This window comes from Tympanuchus pallidicinctus, unplaced genomic scaffold (assembly GCF_026119805.1).
Source record: "Tympanuchus pallidicinctus isolate F22 unplaced genomic scaffold, pur_lepc_1.0 scaffold8, whole genome shotgun sequence".
In the NCBI taxonomy this organism is placed as follows: Eukaryota; Metazoa; Chordata; class Aves; order Galliformes; family Phasianidae; genus Tympanuchus; species Tympanuchus pallidicinctus.
The window spans coordinates 16,644,647-16,661,417 of NW_026294802.1; the positions used below are offsets into that span (position 1 = coordinate 16,644,647).

Here is a 16,771-nt window from a genome sequence, read left to right on the forward strand (position 1 = left end):
CGTGCGTTCCACTCCCCCTCCCCTGCTTCCTTGCCCTCCTGCGGCCGCAGCCCGCGTTTTTGTCTGTCTCTCATTGGCCGCCGCCGGGCGCAAGCTGCGTCCCCATTGGCTGGCTGCCACGTGCGGCTCGTGTTGCTGGGCGCGGACAGGCAGTGGCTCGGCGGTCATGGGTGGGGCAGGGCGGGTTGCGCGGGGAGCGTGGTGTTCGGGAGCGGCCGTCGTCGTCTGTGGGATCCCGCTGTCTGCTTCGCTGCCGCCTCGCCCCTCCTGGCTGCTGAAGGAACGGCAGGAGAGGGAGTTGGTCTTATCCATAGGTGATACGTGCAATTGGTAACGGGGGGCATTGGACCAATTTCGGGGAACTTCCCCTCAGTGAGCTGCAGGGAAGGGCAGGGCAGTGTGAGGGGAGGGAAGCTGTCCCGTCCTCAGAGCTGCCCCGCTGGGCAACGATCTGCACTTCCTCATGGTGAATTGGGGTAAGATGGTGCTGCAAAGGAGGCCGCTGTCTGGCGGCATCAGCCCCAGCATCTTTGTGGGAATGGGTTATCCGACAGGGACAGGGCAGGAGGTGGGTGCCACAATTTGAGGTTAGCAAGAGATCAGGGTTTAGTCAGAGCCTACAGACAGCATTCCTCAGGCAGAAGCCATCACTTCCCACTGCAAAACGCACCGCAGTGCTCGTGCATTCCCTCCGCTGTACCCAGCACGACCCCCCATTGCGTTGCAGCCGCCGATGGAGGCAGCGGGTGGTTGCGGTGAGCTCTGTGCAAGAGCACGGCCCGCTCCCCAGGCGCAGCCGCAGGAGGTGGAGCCCCGCGCCGCACGCAGACGCCTGGCACAGGCCCAGCACCGCGCGGTGCTGGCGGGACTCTTCAGCAGCCTGCAAGAGACCGTGCTATCCCAGTCAGACAGCCCGGCCTCCAAGGTGCGGGGCGATGACTGCCTTTCTCCTATCTGTCGCTGTCATAGAATGGCTTGAGGAAAGGATCTCAAAGATCGCTTGTTTTCATCTCCCTGCTGTGAGCAGAGCTGCCACCCCTCGGGTTAGGCTGCCCGTGGCCTCATCCAAGCTGCCCTTGGGCGCCTTTAGGGATGGGGCATTCTGTCATAGACATGCGTTTCAGTTTATCTGTTGGGATCCCAAGGGGTGCCAGCATGTACATAATTTCAGTCTGGGCAGATTTCCTGGATTCCTTCTGCTTTGCAGCTGCCAGCTGACCATGAGCAACTTGCTCAGTAGTCTCTGTGTCATGGGTTTATCATGTGGCTTGCCTGTGCTTTTCGTACGGAATTTTTGTAGTTTCTTCTTAGCCGTGTTTTGGATATAAATCAAGGGATCCTATGATTCAATGACCTTGATTTCACAGCGTTTTGGTAGGAAATTGAGAGGAGTGAGTTTAGGGACAGATCAAGTTAGAAGGAAGGCAGTAATTCATTCAGCATATAAGGTACATTCTGTATCCAATAGACTGAGAGAATAAGATGGGGAGGGAACCCTTGTTCCTCCTGGCCTCTACTAAAATAAGAAACTATTTCTTAAAAAAAGAAAAAGAAAAAGAAATAAACAAAAATACTACTAAAAAGTTGCATAGTATCCTGCTGAAGGTAGGGGAATGACCATCAGGATTTTTCAGCTCTGCCACCAACTCATTTAGATTGGTCACTTTCACTTTTTCAGAGAGGATAGTGGCTTTACAGGATCATATTTGTAAAGTGCCTTGAGATTCTAAGCATGCAAAGTGCTGCTGTCTGGGGCTGAGGCCCTTATCCCCCATGAAGTTCAAGGTAAGAATTCAGTTTGCCATACTCTGAAGGAGATGCAAATGTTAAGCTGAAGTCCCCACAACCTCAGAACTAAGGCCAAACAGATACTTGTTTTGTCTCCTCTGACTGGACTGTCTTAATGTACCAATTCTTTGAACTACTCTTTGATAGTATCATGTGCCTAAGACATGACTTTGGAGGTGAGGTCCTAACTGCATAAGTTTACTCCTAATTCTGGTGCTTAGTACCTTGCTAAAGTATCTGGTGTGAAAGCTCTGCCAGAGGGACCTCCTGTCTGAGCTGCCTGGGCGGTCCCACTGATCCTATAAATCTAGGAGCAATTTTTAGATGGGTGTGTTGAAAGGTACTGGCCATATGTTCTTAGTTATGCTGCAATGAAGGAATGATCTACAGCGCTTGTTATTCCAGCTGACATCAGTGCAGCTGGAGCAGAACATGGCAAGGGCTTCTAGCAAAATTCTCAGGAGAGGTGAATTATAAAGTCTTACACCTAAAGCTGGTAGACATCCAAGAGGACATGTTATAGCATGGTGTTTCTGGACATGCTCCAAGAAGATAATGATCCAAACAAGAACAGTTGCTGGTAAAAGATGTGACTTAAGTAGCAAATGGCTGTGTGACTAGGCATTATGTACATGTATTGTACAATATATTTATATTACAGAATATTTATCTTCTGTATTTAACTTTGCTCTTAGATCTTTCTCCTCTTCATAAGGCTACAGGTAGATGGTGAAACATCACAGTCATTTTCTCAGACACATGGAGATAACTGAGGGTCAAAATGAAGGAAAGAAATGAAGAAAGCAACTGAGTTGAAACATGAATTCAGTCAGAGCAGAGAGCAATCAGTTCTGTTTTCTTTTTGTGTTTAGTATCAGGTTTTGCGTAAGGCTAAGAAATATATCCAGGAGCTGGAGCAAACCTTGAGTTCTTTGCTGAAGATGAAAGGTACTGTATGCAAGTATTTGCCTCAGACAGTTTGTTAAGTAGAGGCAGGTAGATGTGTGGCTGCTCCCATTAAGCATTAGACTTTAATGGGGCTTCATTTGTAGCACAAGTGTTGTCAACCCAGTAAGCACTGTCCCTCAGATCCACAGCCATTCCCAGCCCTCCATGGCAGAGGAAGGACACAACTTAACTTCTGCTGCCCCCAGCTGCAGGCAGGCTCCCCGCCTACCCCTGCACAGGCTGCATGCATAGGCTGGAGGAACAGGTGTGCTCCTTCCAGCCCCAGCACAGTATCAGTCAGAGCTGTTACACACCCTGCACTCCTCATCAAGCACAGCCAGAGCTGGAACTTCAGAGCTGGAGGCTTTGGTCTGAGTTAGAGGAAGAAAAGGAGAGAGAATCTGTTGAGAGTTTCCTCACAAAAGTATGGTAAATGGAAGCCTTTAGTTAAGAATCTAGGCCCATAGGAACAGGTAAGAGATGCTGTGGTTTGTTTTTGTCAGTTTTGCTTTCAGCTTGGCAGGTTGTGGTCATGCACTCCAGGCCCTCACCAGCATGCCTGCTGCTCTCTGGTGCTGCTCACTCTCTCTGGTGACAACAAGAAGGATTGGGGACTGATGGGTAGAGCTTTTTGGACATATTTTTATGTCCTTTCACATATCCAGAATATGGTGTGCTAGAAAAGGCATTGCTGTTTGTGCAACTTGCAGTTCCAGTGTTTTGTATCAATTACAGATCATAATGCTTAAAACAAAAAAAGTCCTCTGAAACCACATATTTGGGTAACCCATAAAAGGCAACCATAGGTAGGAGGAGTCATTTGGAAGAGAAATCTGAAGGCTTCACAAGCAGTGGGGTGGCTGAAAAGAGTTTTGAAGTAAATTTCCCTTCATATTTACTTGCATATATGTAAAATTCATACCACTGCTGAATCACAGGGTGGGTTGTCCAGGGTTTTTATGTGCATTACATGACAATTATGAGATGTTGTACTGACTAGTGCTTGTTCTTGTTGGGACTTTTGATTTGCTGATTGTTTTCACCATCGGTTCTCTCACACCAATGTTAAAAGGAGGACATCTGAGTTCCTCAACAATCAGAAGCTCCCAGTAGTGGTAGTGATATAGGAGAGGCAGAGGTGTTGCATCTCACATCGCTTTTGCCTAATGAAGAGTTGTGGCTCCTGAAGGACCAGTTGTCAGATTATTCTGCTTGATTGGGACTGAGGATGAGATGGAAGCCAAAGGCCCCACCAGTGTGACAGTTGCCTTTCTGCCAACAACAGAGTCCTTCAGCCTGGAGGATGGGAACCCGTCCAGCCTGGAGGAAGTCAGGGAAGAATATGTCAAGAGGCACTTCAGCAATCACAGGTAAGGGCTTAAACCAATCAAGGGAAGATGATAATACTTTGCATTTTCTTCCATCCCAGTGCCTCTTAGCCTCTTTGTCTTTGTTACTGAACTTCCAAGCAGAGGCCTTTCATCATGATGAAAAGATGAACAGGTTTCTTGTGGACCCCTGTAATCTCACACAGTGCATGAACAGTGTTTGTATTTCCTTTGCCTCCTATGCAGCTCACCACAGACTTCTTATTTGCCTGCAGAGCAAAAGGATGGGGGAAAAGCTTGCTGGGAAGAATGGCCCTGAACCCTGGAGTGACCATGACAAAGACATTTTTAATCCAGTTAAGAAGTTGTTCATGTCGCTTTTTTTTTTTCTGTGTGTTCTTTTCAGCACTGCATCGTCGGCCTCAGAAGCTGTGAGTGAGAGTGATTCTGCTGTCTGGTATTTGATGCAAGAATGTGAAAACCAAACAATGGAAGAGGACGGAAAGCCAGGATTTATCCAGTACCCAGAGATTTCATCCCCAGATCTGGTGGAATTTGAACGGTAGGTGCACCCCACGTTGTCTTCAAGTTTTTTTTTCACCTATTTGCATTAACACTGCGTCTAGTCAGTGCTGTAAATGGAGCCTTGCAAAAGCCTTGTACCAGAAACTTTGACCCTGCTGGTGATGAAGCTGGAGCTGTGTCTGGCACACAAATGGAATCCCAGCATGGTATCAGCCCCCAGCTCCCCCTCAAACTCTCAAGAAAGAGAAACAAAAATTGTTTCAAGTGTGTCAGTCCCTGTGTGGATGTGCTTTACTGCTGTCCAGTGGCTTGTAGAGTGAGCTGCAACACGCCTGTAGTGGTTTAACAGGCAAGTGGTTTTTAACCCAGATGGAATGGGAGTTTATTTGAGCAGCGTGGCTTACCCAGGTGTTTGCTCCTGTATGCTTGTGCTATCAGTATCAAGTTCTATCTTCACGATGGGGCTGAGTTTGAGGAGCACAGGAATTGCTGCACCAGATGAAACCTGCCAGTGGGTAGCTGTACGTGTTCCAGTTCCAGGGGAGCTGCAGAACTGCAGATAGGTAGATGTAGGCAGATATTTCCCCCTGCAAGTGATGATTATCCTGCCTGGTATTGGTCTGAGAATCTGGGACTCTGTTGTCCCTTCCAGAGATGGATGTTTAGCTCCTAGCACCTTGGAGTACTTGTTTGTAAGATCAGAGCAGTGTAGGACTGGAATTAATGAGGGAAAATAATGCAGTACTCAACCTGCAGTGGTCTGCAGAATAGCAGTAGTCTGGAAGACATCAGAAAGTACTCCTCGATATGACTGAAACACAGAGAGAGAGAGAGGAAGGGAACATAAGTGCTTATGAGTGTGCTACAGCCAGAAGGTGCAGGTCTGTAACCCTCTTTAGGATTAGCCAAGTGCCTGACACAGCTGCTAAAAATCAGAGACCGTTGCTTTCCTCTCAGTGGTCCATGTATTTTAATCTAGGATTTTAATGGTAAATTTTCTATTTTTTCAAAGTTATTGGTGTCTTAACACTGAGCGTTTATCACATTCTTCCCCCTGCTCTCAAATGGCACTAGGATGTACTACAGGGCTCATAGATGGTAATCATCCCAGACTTAAAAACACACAGTGTGGGAGAAGCCATGGCTATAGCTGGTATCCTCCAGAGCTTCACAGCCATAAGTGTAAACGCAGTAAAAACGCAGACAATTTTTTTTTTTAATTATTATTATTTTTTTTGCTTTGAAATGGTGTTTTTTAATAATTTTCCCCTGGACTATTGAGGTTTTTCATCAAAACGAGACCGCAGCTATGCCAGCAGGTGGCACCAGCCTACTGCTACAGTGCCTGCTTTTGCTCCTGTGAGATTTGGAGGTGGTTGTAGTAAGGTATCATTTGAAAGACCTTGAAATGTGCTGACTGAGGATTTTCTGGAGGAAGTAATCCCTGCTTCATCAAAGCCTGCACAATAGGGCCATAATAAACACCTGTATTTCCCCTTCTTCACTGATGAGGTGGACCACAGCCTTTGCAGTGCTGCGTGGACTCTTGGCATTTACCCTGCAGTTTTATTGCAGCCTGCAGTTGAACTGTAGCTAATTCTTGTTACAAAACCATCAGTGGTAATGGGCATGAAACAGTAGGGAGTCTTTGGTAAACAACAGCTTCTCAGTGATAAGTCTAATCATGTTATTTGGGCAGCATCGGAAATGCACTGAGCTTCTACAGAGAGCTACAGTGAAGAGACTGCCCAGTATTCCAAATGTGCAAATGTGCAAAATGTGGTCGTCTCCTTCCAGCTGGGAAGGAAATTGTTGACTCATGGTTTGTTCAAACTCAGTTTCTTTAGCAAAGCAGTCTAGTGATGATTCATTCTGTTAGAGAAACTCCAGATCCTTCGTTCAGAGCTGGATGTTCAGAATTCTTGGTGAGTGCAATAGCTGACCTAACAATGCTTGTTGCCTCCCTTACAATATTTTTGTGTCCAGCAACAGCAGAAAAACTTCACAGCATGGAAATGGGAGTTTAAACATGTTTGCATGTGGGGTTATTTTAAAATCTTCAATACTGGTTTACTAAAACAAACAGTTGTAAAAAGATGCAGTACTTTTTGGTTAATTTCTCATGCAGCAGTTTGGTTAGCCAGGAAATGTGCTTAATTGGGATGTCTTCCAAGGAGACATTCTGAGCCCTGTCAAACTGAGAAACAAGGACTGCTCTTTATGCTCTTCCTTTTTACTCTTTCGGACACGTTCTTTCATCTGAGGAGCTCTAATCATTTAATAAACATAAAATAACCTTCAGTGCTACTTTCTAAAGTAGACTTATTGTTCCTGGCGCACTGTGCCACACAGTACTAACAGAAGAGGCAAGCTCTTCCTGTGTTTGCATCTTCAGCTTGAAATTGCAGCATTAATGTTGAATTGCTAGTTTCACTGCAGAACTCAGTTCACTCACAGAACTCAGTCTTGGCAATGCAGTCCCTCAGATGTAGGAACTGAGTTCCTATATTCACACTAATCAGAGTTTCCAAGCCCCTGCCTTCCTATCTGCATGTATAGTACCTAGTACATCAAGGTATGACCTCAGCCAAGTGTTTTTAGAGCACTGCAATGCCAGAAGTATAAAAAGTGACTCGCAGTGCAAGAGCCTCGGGATACAAAGGCAGGTATGCCAAATTTCATGAAAAGCCAGCGTGAGGTTTGCCTGTGTGATGAGTATGGCCTGCAGCAGCCTGGAGCTCCTATTCTGAGGCCGCCCTGCTGAGGCTCTGGCTGAAGCCTGCCCTTTGCAGATGAAATCTTGGCATAGCAGAGTTGCTGAACTTTTCTGGTGGTTTTGGGCAATGTTCAGTAATTGTATGAGGTCCCTGAGGGAGAAGTCAGTGAAGTAGTTTTGAATCACTGCTACTCCCTCCTCCCCTGTTGATGGCAGCAATTATATCACAGTCTTTCTAGATAATAACTAGAACTGTTCAGCATAGCTGCTTTATTAGAGAAGACTATTGAGGTGTCAGTTCAATTGTTTAGCAACAAGCCTTGCACAATAGTTGCTTATCTGCAAAGATCAATCACAGTTCCACAATTCTGAGGTAATGCTAATTATATCCTTAGCTTACCTTCCAAATACCAAGCAGTCCTTCCAGCCCAGGGAAGTTTCCTCAGCGGTTGTGCTGAGCTCAGGGTGGATCAGCACCTCTCCAGGAGCAGAACTCCAAGGGGCTCAGTTTCTCAGCCCAGTAATGTGCAGCGTCTGTTACCACCCACAGTGCAGTGCTTTGCAAAGGTTCCTTGCAGCTGTTGGTCTTCCAAAGCCAACAAGAGAAACTGCATCTTGTGCAAGGGCAAAGGTCATATTCATCACATACTTTGCAATGGCAACTCCACACTGACCATGGCCTAGGCCATGACCAAATCAAATGGTCAGTAGAACTATGGCAGTTCTGTCATCGGATGCCTTGTCCCTCCACACTGACTGACAGCAGTTGGATAGCTTGCTCTTCAGATGCTCCTTGTCCTTTCAGGTACCTGTATTTTTATAAGCACACAGTAGACCTACTGAGAGAGCATGGAATTGTTTCCGCTGAGGAGGTGCCTCTCCCTGTGGTCTCCACGGCTATTTCACACCTCTGGCAAGAGCTTTCTGAAGAAAGGAGAGACAGCATCTTGCAGTACTGTAGCCAGAGAGATTTCCACCTGGGTCCTACGGATGCTTGCCAAGAGCCTGCGTGCACTGATGGCGATGTGAGAGACAGTGGAGGTAACAGTGAGGAAGCCAGTGGCTCCTTGGTCTCCACGCCAGAGGAAGTAAGTGCTCAATAACACATATCCTCTGCCCCTAAAGCTCCAGTCCTCCAGTTGCTAACTGGCTCTGCAGCTTCTAATTAGAGAACATACAGTAGTTTTAATTAAGTTTTCCCAAGACCACTCGAATGGAAAAGTGGAAACAACAAACAGCCTGTGAGTAAATGTCTTGAATTCTCTCTCGGTAAGATAGACAGCAAGCTGTAGGAGCGCCGTGGCAGCAATCCTGGCATTTCTCTGTTGAGCTGTGGATTCCTGTGCTAAGTAACAATTAAATTAGCTCTAACTTGCTGTGGGGTGGGGAGCAAGAACAAGGGTTGTCCAACTGCTGTCTTCTGCAAGTCTTCCATGCAGCACAGATTATCTATATCCAGAAGAGATGCTCAGATTCCTAAAACCTGTGTGTTTTTGCCTGGTCGCTTGTTTTTTAATTCGTTGGGTTTTGATTTTTACTTGTTTTTGTTTGTTTGTTTGTTTGTTTTTAGTAATCAGAGCACTTAGTAGCAAAGATAAAGTATTTGTAGAGACCAGTTCCAGCGATACAGGGCTGATGACTGCCTATTCCGTGCATTTCTGCAGAGCCAAGAATTCAGTGATTGCGTAGATGGGAGCATCTGAAAAAAGAGATTAAATAACAGCCAACTCTCCATAAATTGTTCCTGATGAAGCATTGATTACTTAAGCAACTGGCTGTTCAGAGAAGTGTACAATGTTATTAGTTGCGAGGGAAGGTCACAGGTTCACTTTTAGCAGATTTTAAATTGCATTTACAAGCTCCTTTTTGAGTCACAGGACAATTAGCAATTCAGTCCACTGACCTGCTTAGGAAATGTCGTGGGGACGTTGCATGTACAGTACTTTCTGGCACAGAAGATATGTGAAGAGCATGAACTAATGAGATTAGTGGTCTGTCACATGGAGAATCCGAACTCCTTTGTAAGACGAGTCATATACAGGAATCGGATTTGTGGAGAATGGCTGGTACAGCTGAGATCTCCAGCCATAAACAACACAACGGCCAAAGTCAAGTCTGGAAAGCACTGTTAAATTCATGTATTTACTGATGGTCTGGGAGATGTAAGTCTAATTCTTGGAGGCTGAAAAACAGGGAACAGACTAATCTTGTGTTTGGAGTTACGAAAGTTTCTCCCTCTTATTCCTTTATTTGCAAAACCCTGTAGATTTCTGCAGAAGGAAACATTAGCTGTTAAATGGAAAGAAAAAAATATTGTACTTTTTATGATTTCATTATTAAAAACGATGCCCTAGGTAAAACTCTTTAAATGGCTGGATATGCTGACATCCAAAATGTTTTCTGTGACAGGTAATGTTTGAAGACGCGTTTGATGTTGCTGCTGGTTTCCTTGAAACAAATGAGACACAGGGATTGTCCAGCCAGAGGTAAATTTTAGCATCCTACCCTTTTGCTAGATAGAGTAACTCAATAGCTGACAGTCAGTGCTCCCCAACAAGTTTGCTGTAGAGAAAGTCAGTAGCTGAGCATTCTCTTTTGTGCCTAACTTTTAGTCAGTGGATAAAATAGTAGCATACAGCAGTTGTGCTCACTGTAGTATTACCTTTTAAGGTGGATGAATGACATGAGGAATAGTCATTTACAACAGAACCAGGGAGATTAGCTTACAGGAGTGCCCAGTAGCTGTGAGATAACCAGGCACTCCTAGTTAGTGATTCTTCATGGAAAGTGTAGGAAGAGTCCTGGATTCTGGATAAATAGATAAACTCTTCCAATTTTTTTCTCTACTTTGCATAGCTTTCTGTCTTTTCAAATTACAAGATTTCTAATGTTCTCCTTTTTTCTCTCTCTCACTTACAAGGTCTGTGATGACCATAAGGCACTTCCTGGACAATTAACTATACTCTCACTTAATGAGACAAAAATAATCTCTTTTTTTTTCTTTAACATCATCTCTCTTAATCTTCTTCAAGTACCCTAATTTCGTCAGTAAGAGATGATCAAGCTGAAGTGTGGTTGGCTTGAGCAGAAAGATCAAAGAAACACGAGGGGGAATGGTTTTGAACTAAGACAGGGGAAGTTTAGGTTATATATGAGGAAGAAGTTTTTCACATAGAGGGTGATGATGCACTGGAAGAGGTTGCTCAAGGAGGTTGTGGATGCCCCATCCCTGGAGGCATTCAAGGCCAGGCTGGATGTGGCTCTGGGCAGCCTGGTCTGATGGTTGGAGACCCTGCACATAGCAGGGGGTTGAAACCAGATGATCATTGTGGTGCCTTTCAACCCAGGCCATTCTGTGATTCTATGATTCTCTGCAGGTCAGATCACAATTATCTAAGAAAGAACATGTCAAACTAGCACTGCTTTTGATTTTTCCAGTAGACTAAAGAAAGAAAAGGTTTCTCTTCAAGAAGAAAATCACTTTCTGATTCATCTCTTACATATTCTTCCTGCTTAGTCTTGCTTAGATTATTTTTTTTCTCTTTCCAAATAGTGTTTTAATTTTATTTTTTTAAATCCAGCTGCTTATTTTTCCATATTTAGAGAGTTCTTTAATGTGAATCTTCTTCACTGTAATTCCACACTGCACTTACAGAACAGCATGAACAGAAATAAGATTGCTCTGGCTGTTCGTCAGAATATGTTTGTATTGTAAAGCTTAACAAAACATGTATCTATTAAATTCCATTTATTAGGTCATAGCTGCTGTTTGTTTTTGAAACAAGGAAAAGCAAACTTTGTTAACACTGCAAATGTATTGGCATCATCTTTGCAGTCTGGTTTAAGCCCCAAATTAGATTAATATTTCAGTAGTCAGCGTTTTCCATGTGCTCTTCTTTTTTTCTATCACCCTGTGCTTTATAGTTCAGGACAGAGGTGTGGTGCAGAACTTTGTAAGGTCCCAGGGAGAGCATAGAGGTGAGGTCCAGAGTGAGTATCTGACCTTAGTACCAAAGTTGCCAATCACCTGAGTACAAATTTGCCAGTAAACAGCTGATGTGTGATTTTGTGACCAAAAACTTTACAAAAGAAGGCGAAATTGCTTCTTGGAACAACCCTACAAAATACAATGCCAAATGGCCATTTTTGCTCTCCATTATGATGCGTGTGTACCTTTCCCTAGAACAGTGCTATCACAGCTGTAGTGTATTAGTGGATCTCTGTTGTGGTAGTGGTTCCTTATACTGGAGTTCTCAGTTCTTAGATATCTTTCTGCACTTGTTAGACAGCATTTCCTCATTACACCTCCACTCCTTCCTGTCTTTTTCACCTATTGTCTTTCTTGTCAGATTTGTCATGGAAACAACTTAAGTATTCTATAATTTGTAAGTAAAATGTGAAGGAGAGAAAGTAAGGAGGAGGAGGAAAACAGGGAAGAGGAAATTAAATATAATTTCTTGTTCCATTTTCAGTTCTTCATTTACAAGCGGCATTTCTGAAAATCCAGAGGATGACCACAGACTTTATCTGCAGATCACTGACTTCCTAAAAAGCCTTTTCTTTGCTAATACACACTTCTGCCAGGTAAGCTTTCCAAAGGGTTCCTTACAGAAGGAGCAGCGTATTTCTGTCACTGTCAGAAAGAGTTTTCCCTTGCTTCAGATCATGGCATCCAGAATCATTAAAACAAGACCTTGGGGCTTATTGCTTTAGATGTCATTCTGCAGGTCCATAACCCACCCTTGGCCTCTTGATTCTGAACACAGTGGGACTACCCTGTGCTTTATCTTGGTGCCAGCTTCCCTACCCTGAGCCTTTGTTTGGCAAGCCTTGAGAGTAGAGTAATTATGCTCTTGAAAGAGAACAGCTCTTAAAAGAGAGCAGCTGCTGTGCTGTGTCTTAACATCAGCCTAACTGGTGCAGATTCGCTGAGCCAGAAATCATTGTGTTTGCAGTGTTAGTCCTCCTGTTCTTGTCCTCTTGCCAAGAGGGTGTCTGCGAACTTGCACATGGATACAGGACCGAAAAGGAGAGATCACTAAGCAAGAAGATGTTTATTTTGGCTCAGATTGTGCCTCTGCAATGGCCACTGTTTCTCTATGTTCTGCTGTCACCTCGCTTCCACCCGGTCTGTTACTTGAGCAGATCGTCCTTTAAAGAAAATGGAATATTTGTGGTGAGGGATGGTTGAGACACCAACCAAACAAAACCCAAAACAACACCACAAAGAACCAGAAACCAGTGTTGCACCACTGTCTAAATCTATCCCAAAACGATTTCTGCACGTCACTTGGTTCCTACAATCTCCTGGAGACCTTAGCACTAAAGGAGGTGCTGGGAATGACAGCAGGCATAGCAAAAGCTATTAAACAGGAGCTATTAGAGTAGGACTCTTCAGCAGAAATGTTTGGGGGTGACATGAGAAAATTTGGATCCTAAATGACTTGGATTTGGTACACAGAATGATGATCCATTGCCTCTTAACAGCAGAACTAGACAGCACCCAATAAAATGAACCAACAGTATATTAAGAATTTGCAGATTACCAGAGTTAACTCCCCAGGGATGAGTCCATTGAGGGTTAATAAATCTGGACAAAGATCCAGATATAATTTCATATGCAGAACACCCTCACAGCACAGTGTGCCAGAATGAGGGAGCATGTATTAGGGAGACAGAGCACATTGCATGCAAAATGCTTGCACTTTTTGTTTAAACATCTACTCCTGGTCATTGTCAGAGACCAAGCACTGATTTACACAGCCATTTGGTCTGTAAATAACTGTTCTGCATAAAACCAGGGCTCTTTCTGTGTTCATATAAATGACTGTGAAATGAAGATGCCTAGAAAAGAAAGAATGACATAATGCAAGGTGCATGTTTTCCAGCTGTGAATGGCTGAGTGCTGCTTTTGCCCTCTGCTTGGTGCTGTATCACTGTGTGCGAGCCCAAGCCCATCTTACAGCTCTCACATACAGTGGTGTTGGTGGTAGTGAAATGCTGCAAATTGGAAGCTGAGCACTTCTTTTATTCAGGAACTTTGAATTGTCTGTGATAAGACAATAAAAAGGGAGTGTGAGCAGAATTCACCCAGACTAAATTGTACTGATAATATGTTTTGGTTTAGATAACTGTGGTACAGCACATCTAGAGTCCTGCCAAGAGGCAAGAAAATTTGACTGACAGATTTTGGGTTTTGAGTGCGGAAATTCAGCTGTACTTCTGAGCAAATAGTTTGGAGACAGTTATGGAAGTTCAGCTGAGTGTGTCTAGGAGATATTCCGGCTAGCTTGAAACGCTACCTCAGGCAACAGCAGAGCTCAGCGTAGGCTACACAACTTAACCCAGACAGTGGGTTACTCTGTGCACTGATGACTCCTGGACTTGTCCTGAATAGGAGACCTTCTATTTTACTTGTGTGTGTAACCAAATCCCTGCAGACCACTCTCTTGATGCAGTATTGATACAGGTACATTTGCCCAAGAGTTTGGGCAGTGCTGGTGGTATCATTATCCCAAAGGGTAAGTGGTGTCCTGATGCACCGTGCACACACATGGTAGATGATGATATGGAGGCAAGCAGCAGGTACTGTACTTAGAGGCAGGGCCACCAGTGCGTGCCCGACTGATGTGTGAAAGGCAGCTTCTGTCCCTTCCATCTGCAGAGCTGGGGAGGTAACAGATTTTCTTGTGGTCATTACATGCCAGTTCCGTGTTAATGCCATTTGAGATTAACTGTACAAAGCACTGTTGTTGGATTGTGTACATTTGCTGTTTCACAGTCTACAGATGCAAATGCTTTTGCATCCTGGACTTTGATTGCTCAAAGCCACTTATGCTCTGTAAGATGGTCAAGAAAACCACTTCCCTCTGTTGCTAAAAGAGCAGCAAAGCCTGAAGACAGTGTAAGTTAGAAGCTCAAGGAAGCTCGCACGTCCTCAGAGCTTGTTATTTGATGTGCTTGCTACCATGGTCTAAATGATGTAGATGGAGGTAGGGTGAAGGCCTGTGATGTTAGATTAGTTGAGAATCTGAGACATTCTTCATCAGGCACCACAAACAGTTGACTGAGAGATGCTGGTTGCTGATGCAGAGCAGAAGCAGGGCTCATGGCACTTTGAACACAGTCAACTCTTGTGGTTTTTAACCTTACCTGGCTTTGGGATGGTTTCAGGAAGAAGATCTTCAGTTTGATTATGAGACTGTAATGCTGAGGTGCACGGAGACCTTTGATGACGAAGATTTATAAGTAGTATCCCTGTATGCCAATGTCTTGCCAAGCATCACTGGATACAGCAGGCATGTGAAGAGACTGTGCCTCTTCCAGAGGAACACTCTCCAATCAGAATGGGGAGACAATGTGTTGTGGTTTGTTATTGTTGACTTCCCTTTCCTCATCAGTGCTCCATAACTTACCAGTTGAGTAATTTATACTTTTAAATGTTCCGGGTTTAAAATATTTATAAAACCTAAAGGAAGAAATATTTTTCTCTCTGACTTTTTAATGCTGAACCTCATTTCACAAATACACTGAAGCAATTCAGTGACCTTGCCTAATGTGAGCTGTGGAAGAGATGCAGAGAGCACATGGCAACCTACGCACTCCAGACTGCTAACTACAAAGCTCACAGCGTGCCTCCCAGCATCCTGGCAGTGATTGCTTTCCTCTACAATTCTTTAGCCAGGGCTGGAAACAACAGAGGAATTTCTTCACAGAGATTGACGTGAGGACATTCCATATCTATGAGGACAACTGTAGTGGCCACGCACTCCCGAATCGCTCAGAGAGATGCAGATACAATCACAAACTGTGGATTATTTTTGTAAAGTGTGTAAAGTTGAAAGAGAACCAAGCCCCCTGTGCTGTTCTGCTGCATCCTGTTCTTTGATGAGTAGTACTGCTCAGATGGTGTCTTGAAATTAAAAATGCATTGAAGTTAAAACAGATCATTGACATCTCTGAGCTGTCATTAGCGGCTTTCTGCAGACTCGGCCAGTGTTCTGGCAGTGGTTATATTGAGGTCTCCTTCTTCCTACTTCCCCTCTCCTTTTAAAGTACCATGCATATATTGCTCTGGAGGGCCTGGGTTTTGGAACACGTGCTACTTGAAACGTGTACAAGTTTTTCAGGGGATCTGAGGCCAAATCATTCTTTCCTAAAGGAAAGAATACAAGAGACAAATGTGAAAATGTTTGCATGAGATGTCCTGTGTGCCCTTTCTTACCATTCTGTAGTTCTGTGGAAAAATGTGTTAGTTTTTCTCAGTGTGGAATCTACTTTTTACAGCTTAAAGTATCTCTTTCTGATCTTACAGCTTGCTGCCATCTCCAGTTCCATTTGCCACATGACATTTGGTCAGTTTTGTTACAAAAACAAGCCTTTCACTTTTCCACCTCAGTTACTGCATCAGTTGAGGTCATACTTGGCAAATCTGTAGGAGAGCCATGTGAGCAGATAACACTGACGGATTAACAACCTTATTTTTATTAGCTCTCAATCCCCATGCTTTGAAGACCAGTCCAGGACAGAATTAAGCAGCAGAAATACTGCATTTTTAATCGACTTTCAGCCTGTCATGTACCAGAGGAGGCAGTTCTAGGTGGTCACCATGGTATGTAGATGCATTCCCTTGATCATCACGTGGGAGAGCTTTTGATGCTTCACCAGGAGAATTTTAGGCTTGAACACAAACATGATCAACAGGTGTGTTCAGGTAGTGTGAAGGTAAGAAATAACTATTCCAAAAGGTAGCAAGCATTGTGGGAGGCATTTATGTCATTATGAAGAGGATGAGGAACACATTATGTTGGTTCCTCCTGTGGCATGACCAGTTTGCAGGATGCAAGCCTGTGTGACGTGGGAAGGCAGCCTTCTCGAGCAGAGCCAGCGCCACCCAGCCAGAGACTGAGGTGCCCCGGTGTGCAAAGGCTGCTCTGCCTTGGCAGGGAAGCAGCCTTAATTCCTGAGCATAGTATTGCTGTGTGTGCACTGGCACCACATTGTTCAGTGCTCAGTGGTTGGTCTTGAAACTTCTTATGAAAAAGCCTGGAAAAGGCCAGCAGGCTGCTGGGGCAGAGCAGTGGGAAGGAGAAGGAGCTTGAGGCAGAAAGGCAGCATGGAGGAAGCAATGGCAAACCTGAAAGCAGCCGTGGAAGTGAGGCCTTTGTGGAGGCAGGCCTGGCTGAACTGGACAGAATGAGAACAGGTGCATTACAGCTGTGCTGTAGCACAGCAGCTTCTAACACACAGTCTGATCCAGCAGTTGACAGCCCTGCCCACAGCAAGGGAGTCAGAACTGGATGATTGTTGAAGCCCCTTCCAACCCAAGCCCAGTTCACATCTTGTTAGAAAGCTATGAAAATGAGCTGGTCCAGAGCCAGTGTCACTAGGTACAAGCATGTATCCCTCACCAACTCTCTCCAGCTTGAACAGGAGGACTTTCTGCCTGCACTTTGGCAGTTCACTA

The 16,771-nt window shown here is 44.6% G+C and overlaps 1 protein-coding gene across 1 annotated transcript; it reads left to right on the forward strand.

Annotated features, from left to right (window-relative positions):
- Nucleotides 1–324: 324 nt before the first annotated feature.
- Nucleotides 325–15,492, forward strand: STRA8 (stimulated by retinoic acid 8). Its single transcript, XM_052669492.1, has 8 exons — nt 325–925; nt 2,661–2,736; nt 4,022–4,106; nt 4,471–4,626; nt 8,111–8,393; nt 9,715–9,791; nt 11,778–11,889; nt 14,479–15,492. The coding sequence occupies exons 1-8, from the start codon at nt 734–736 to the stop codon at nt 14,551–14,553; spliced, it is 1,056 nt and encodes a 351-aa protein (XP_052525452.1). The 5' UTR covers nt 325–733; the 3' UTR covers nt 14,554–15,492.
- The last annotated feature ends 1,279 nt before the right edge of the window (nt 15,493–16,771 follow it).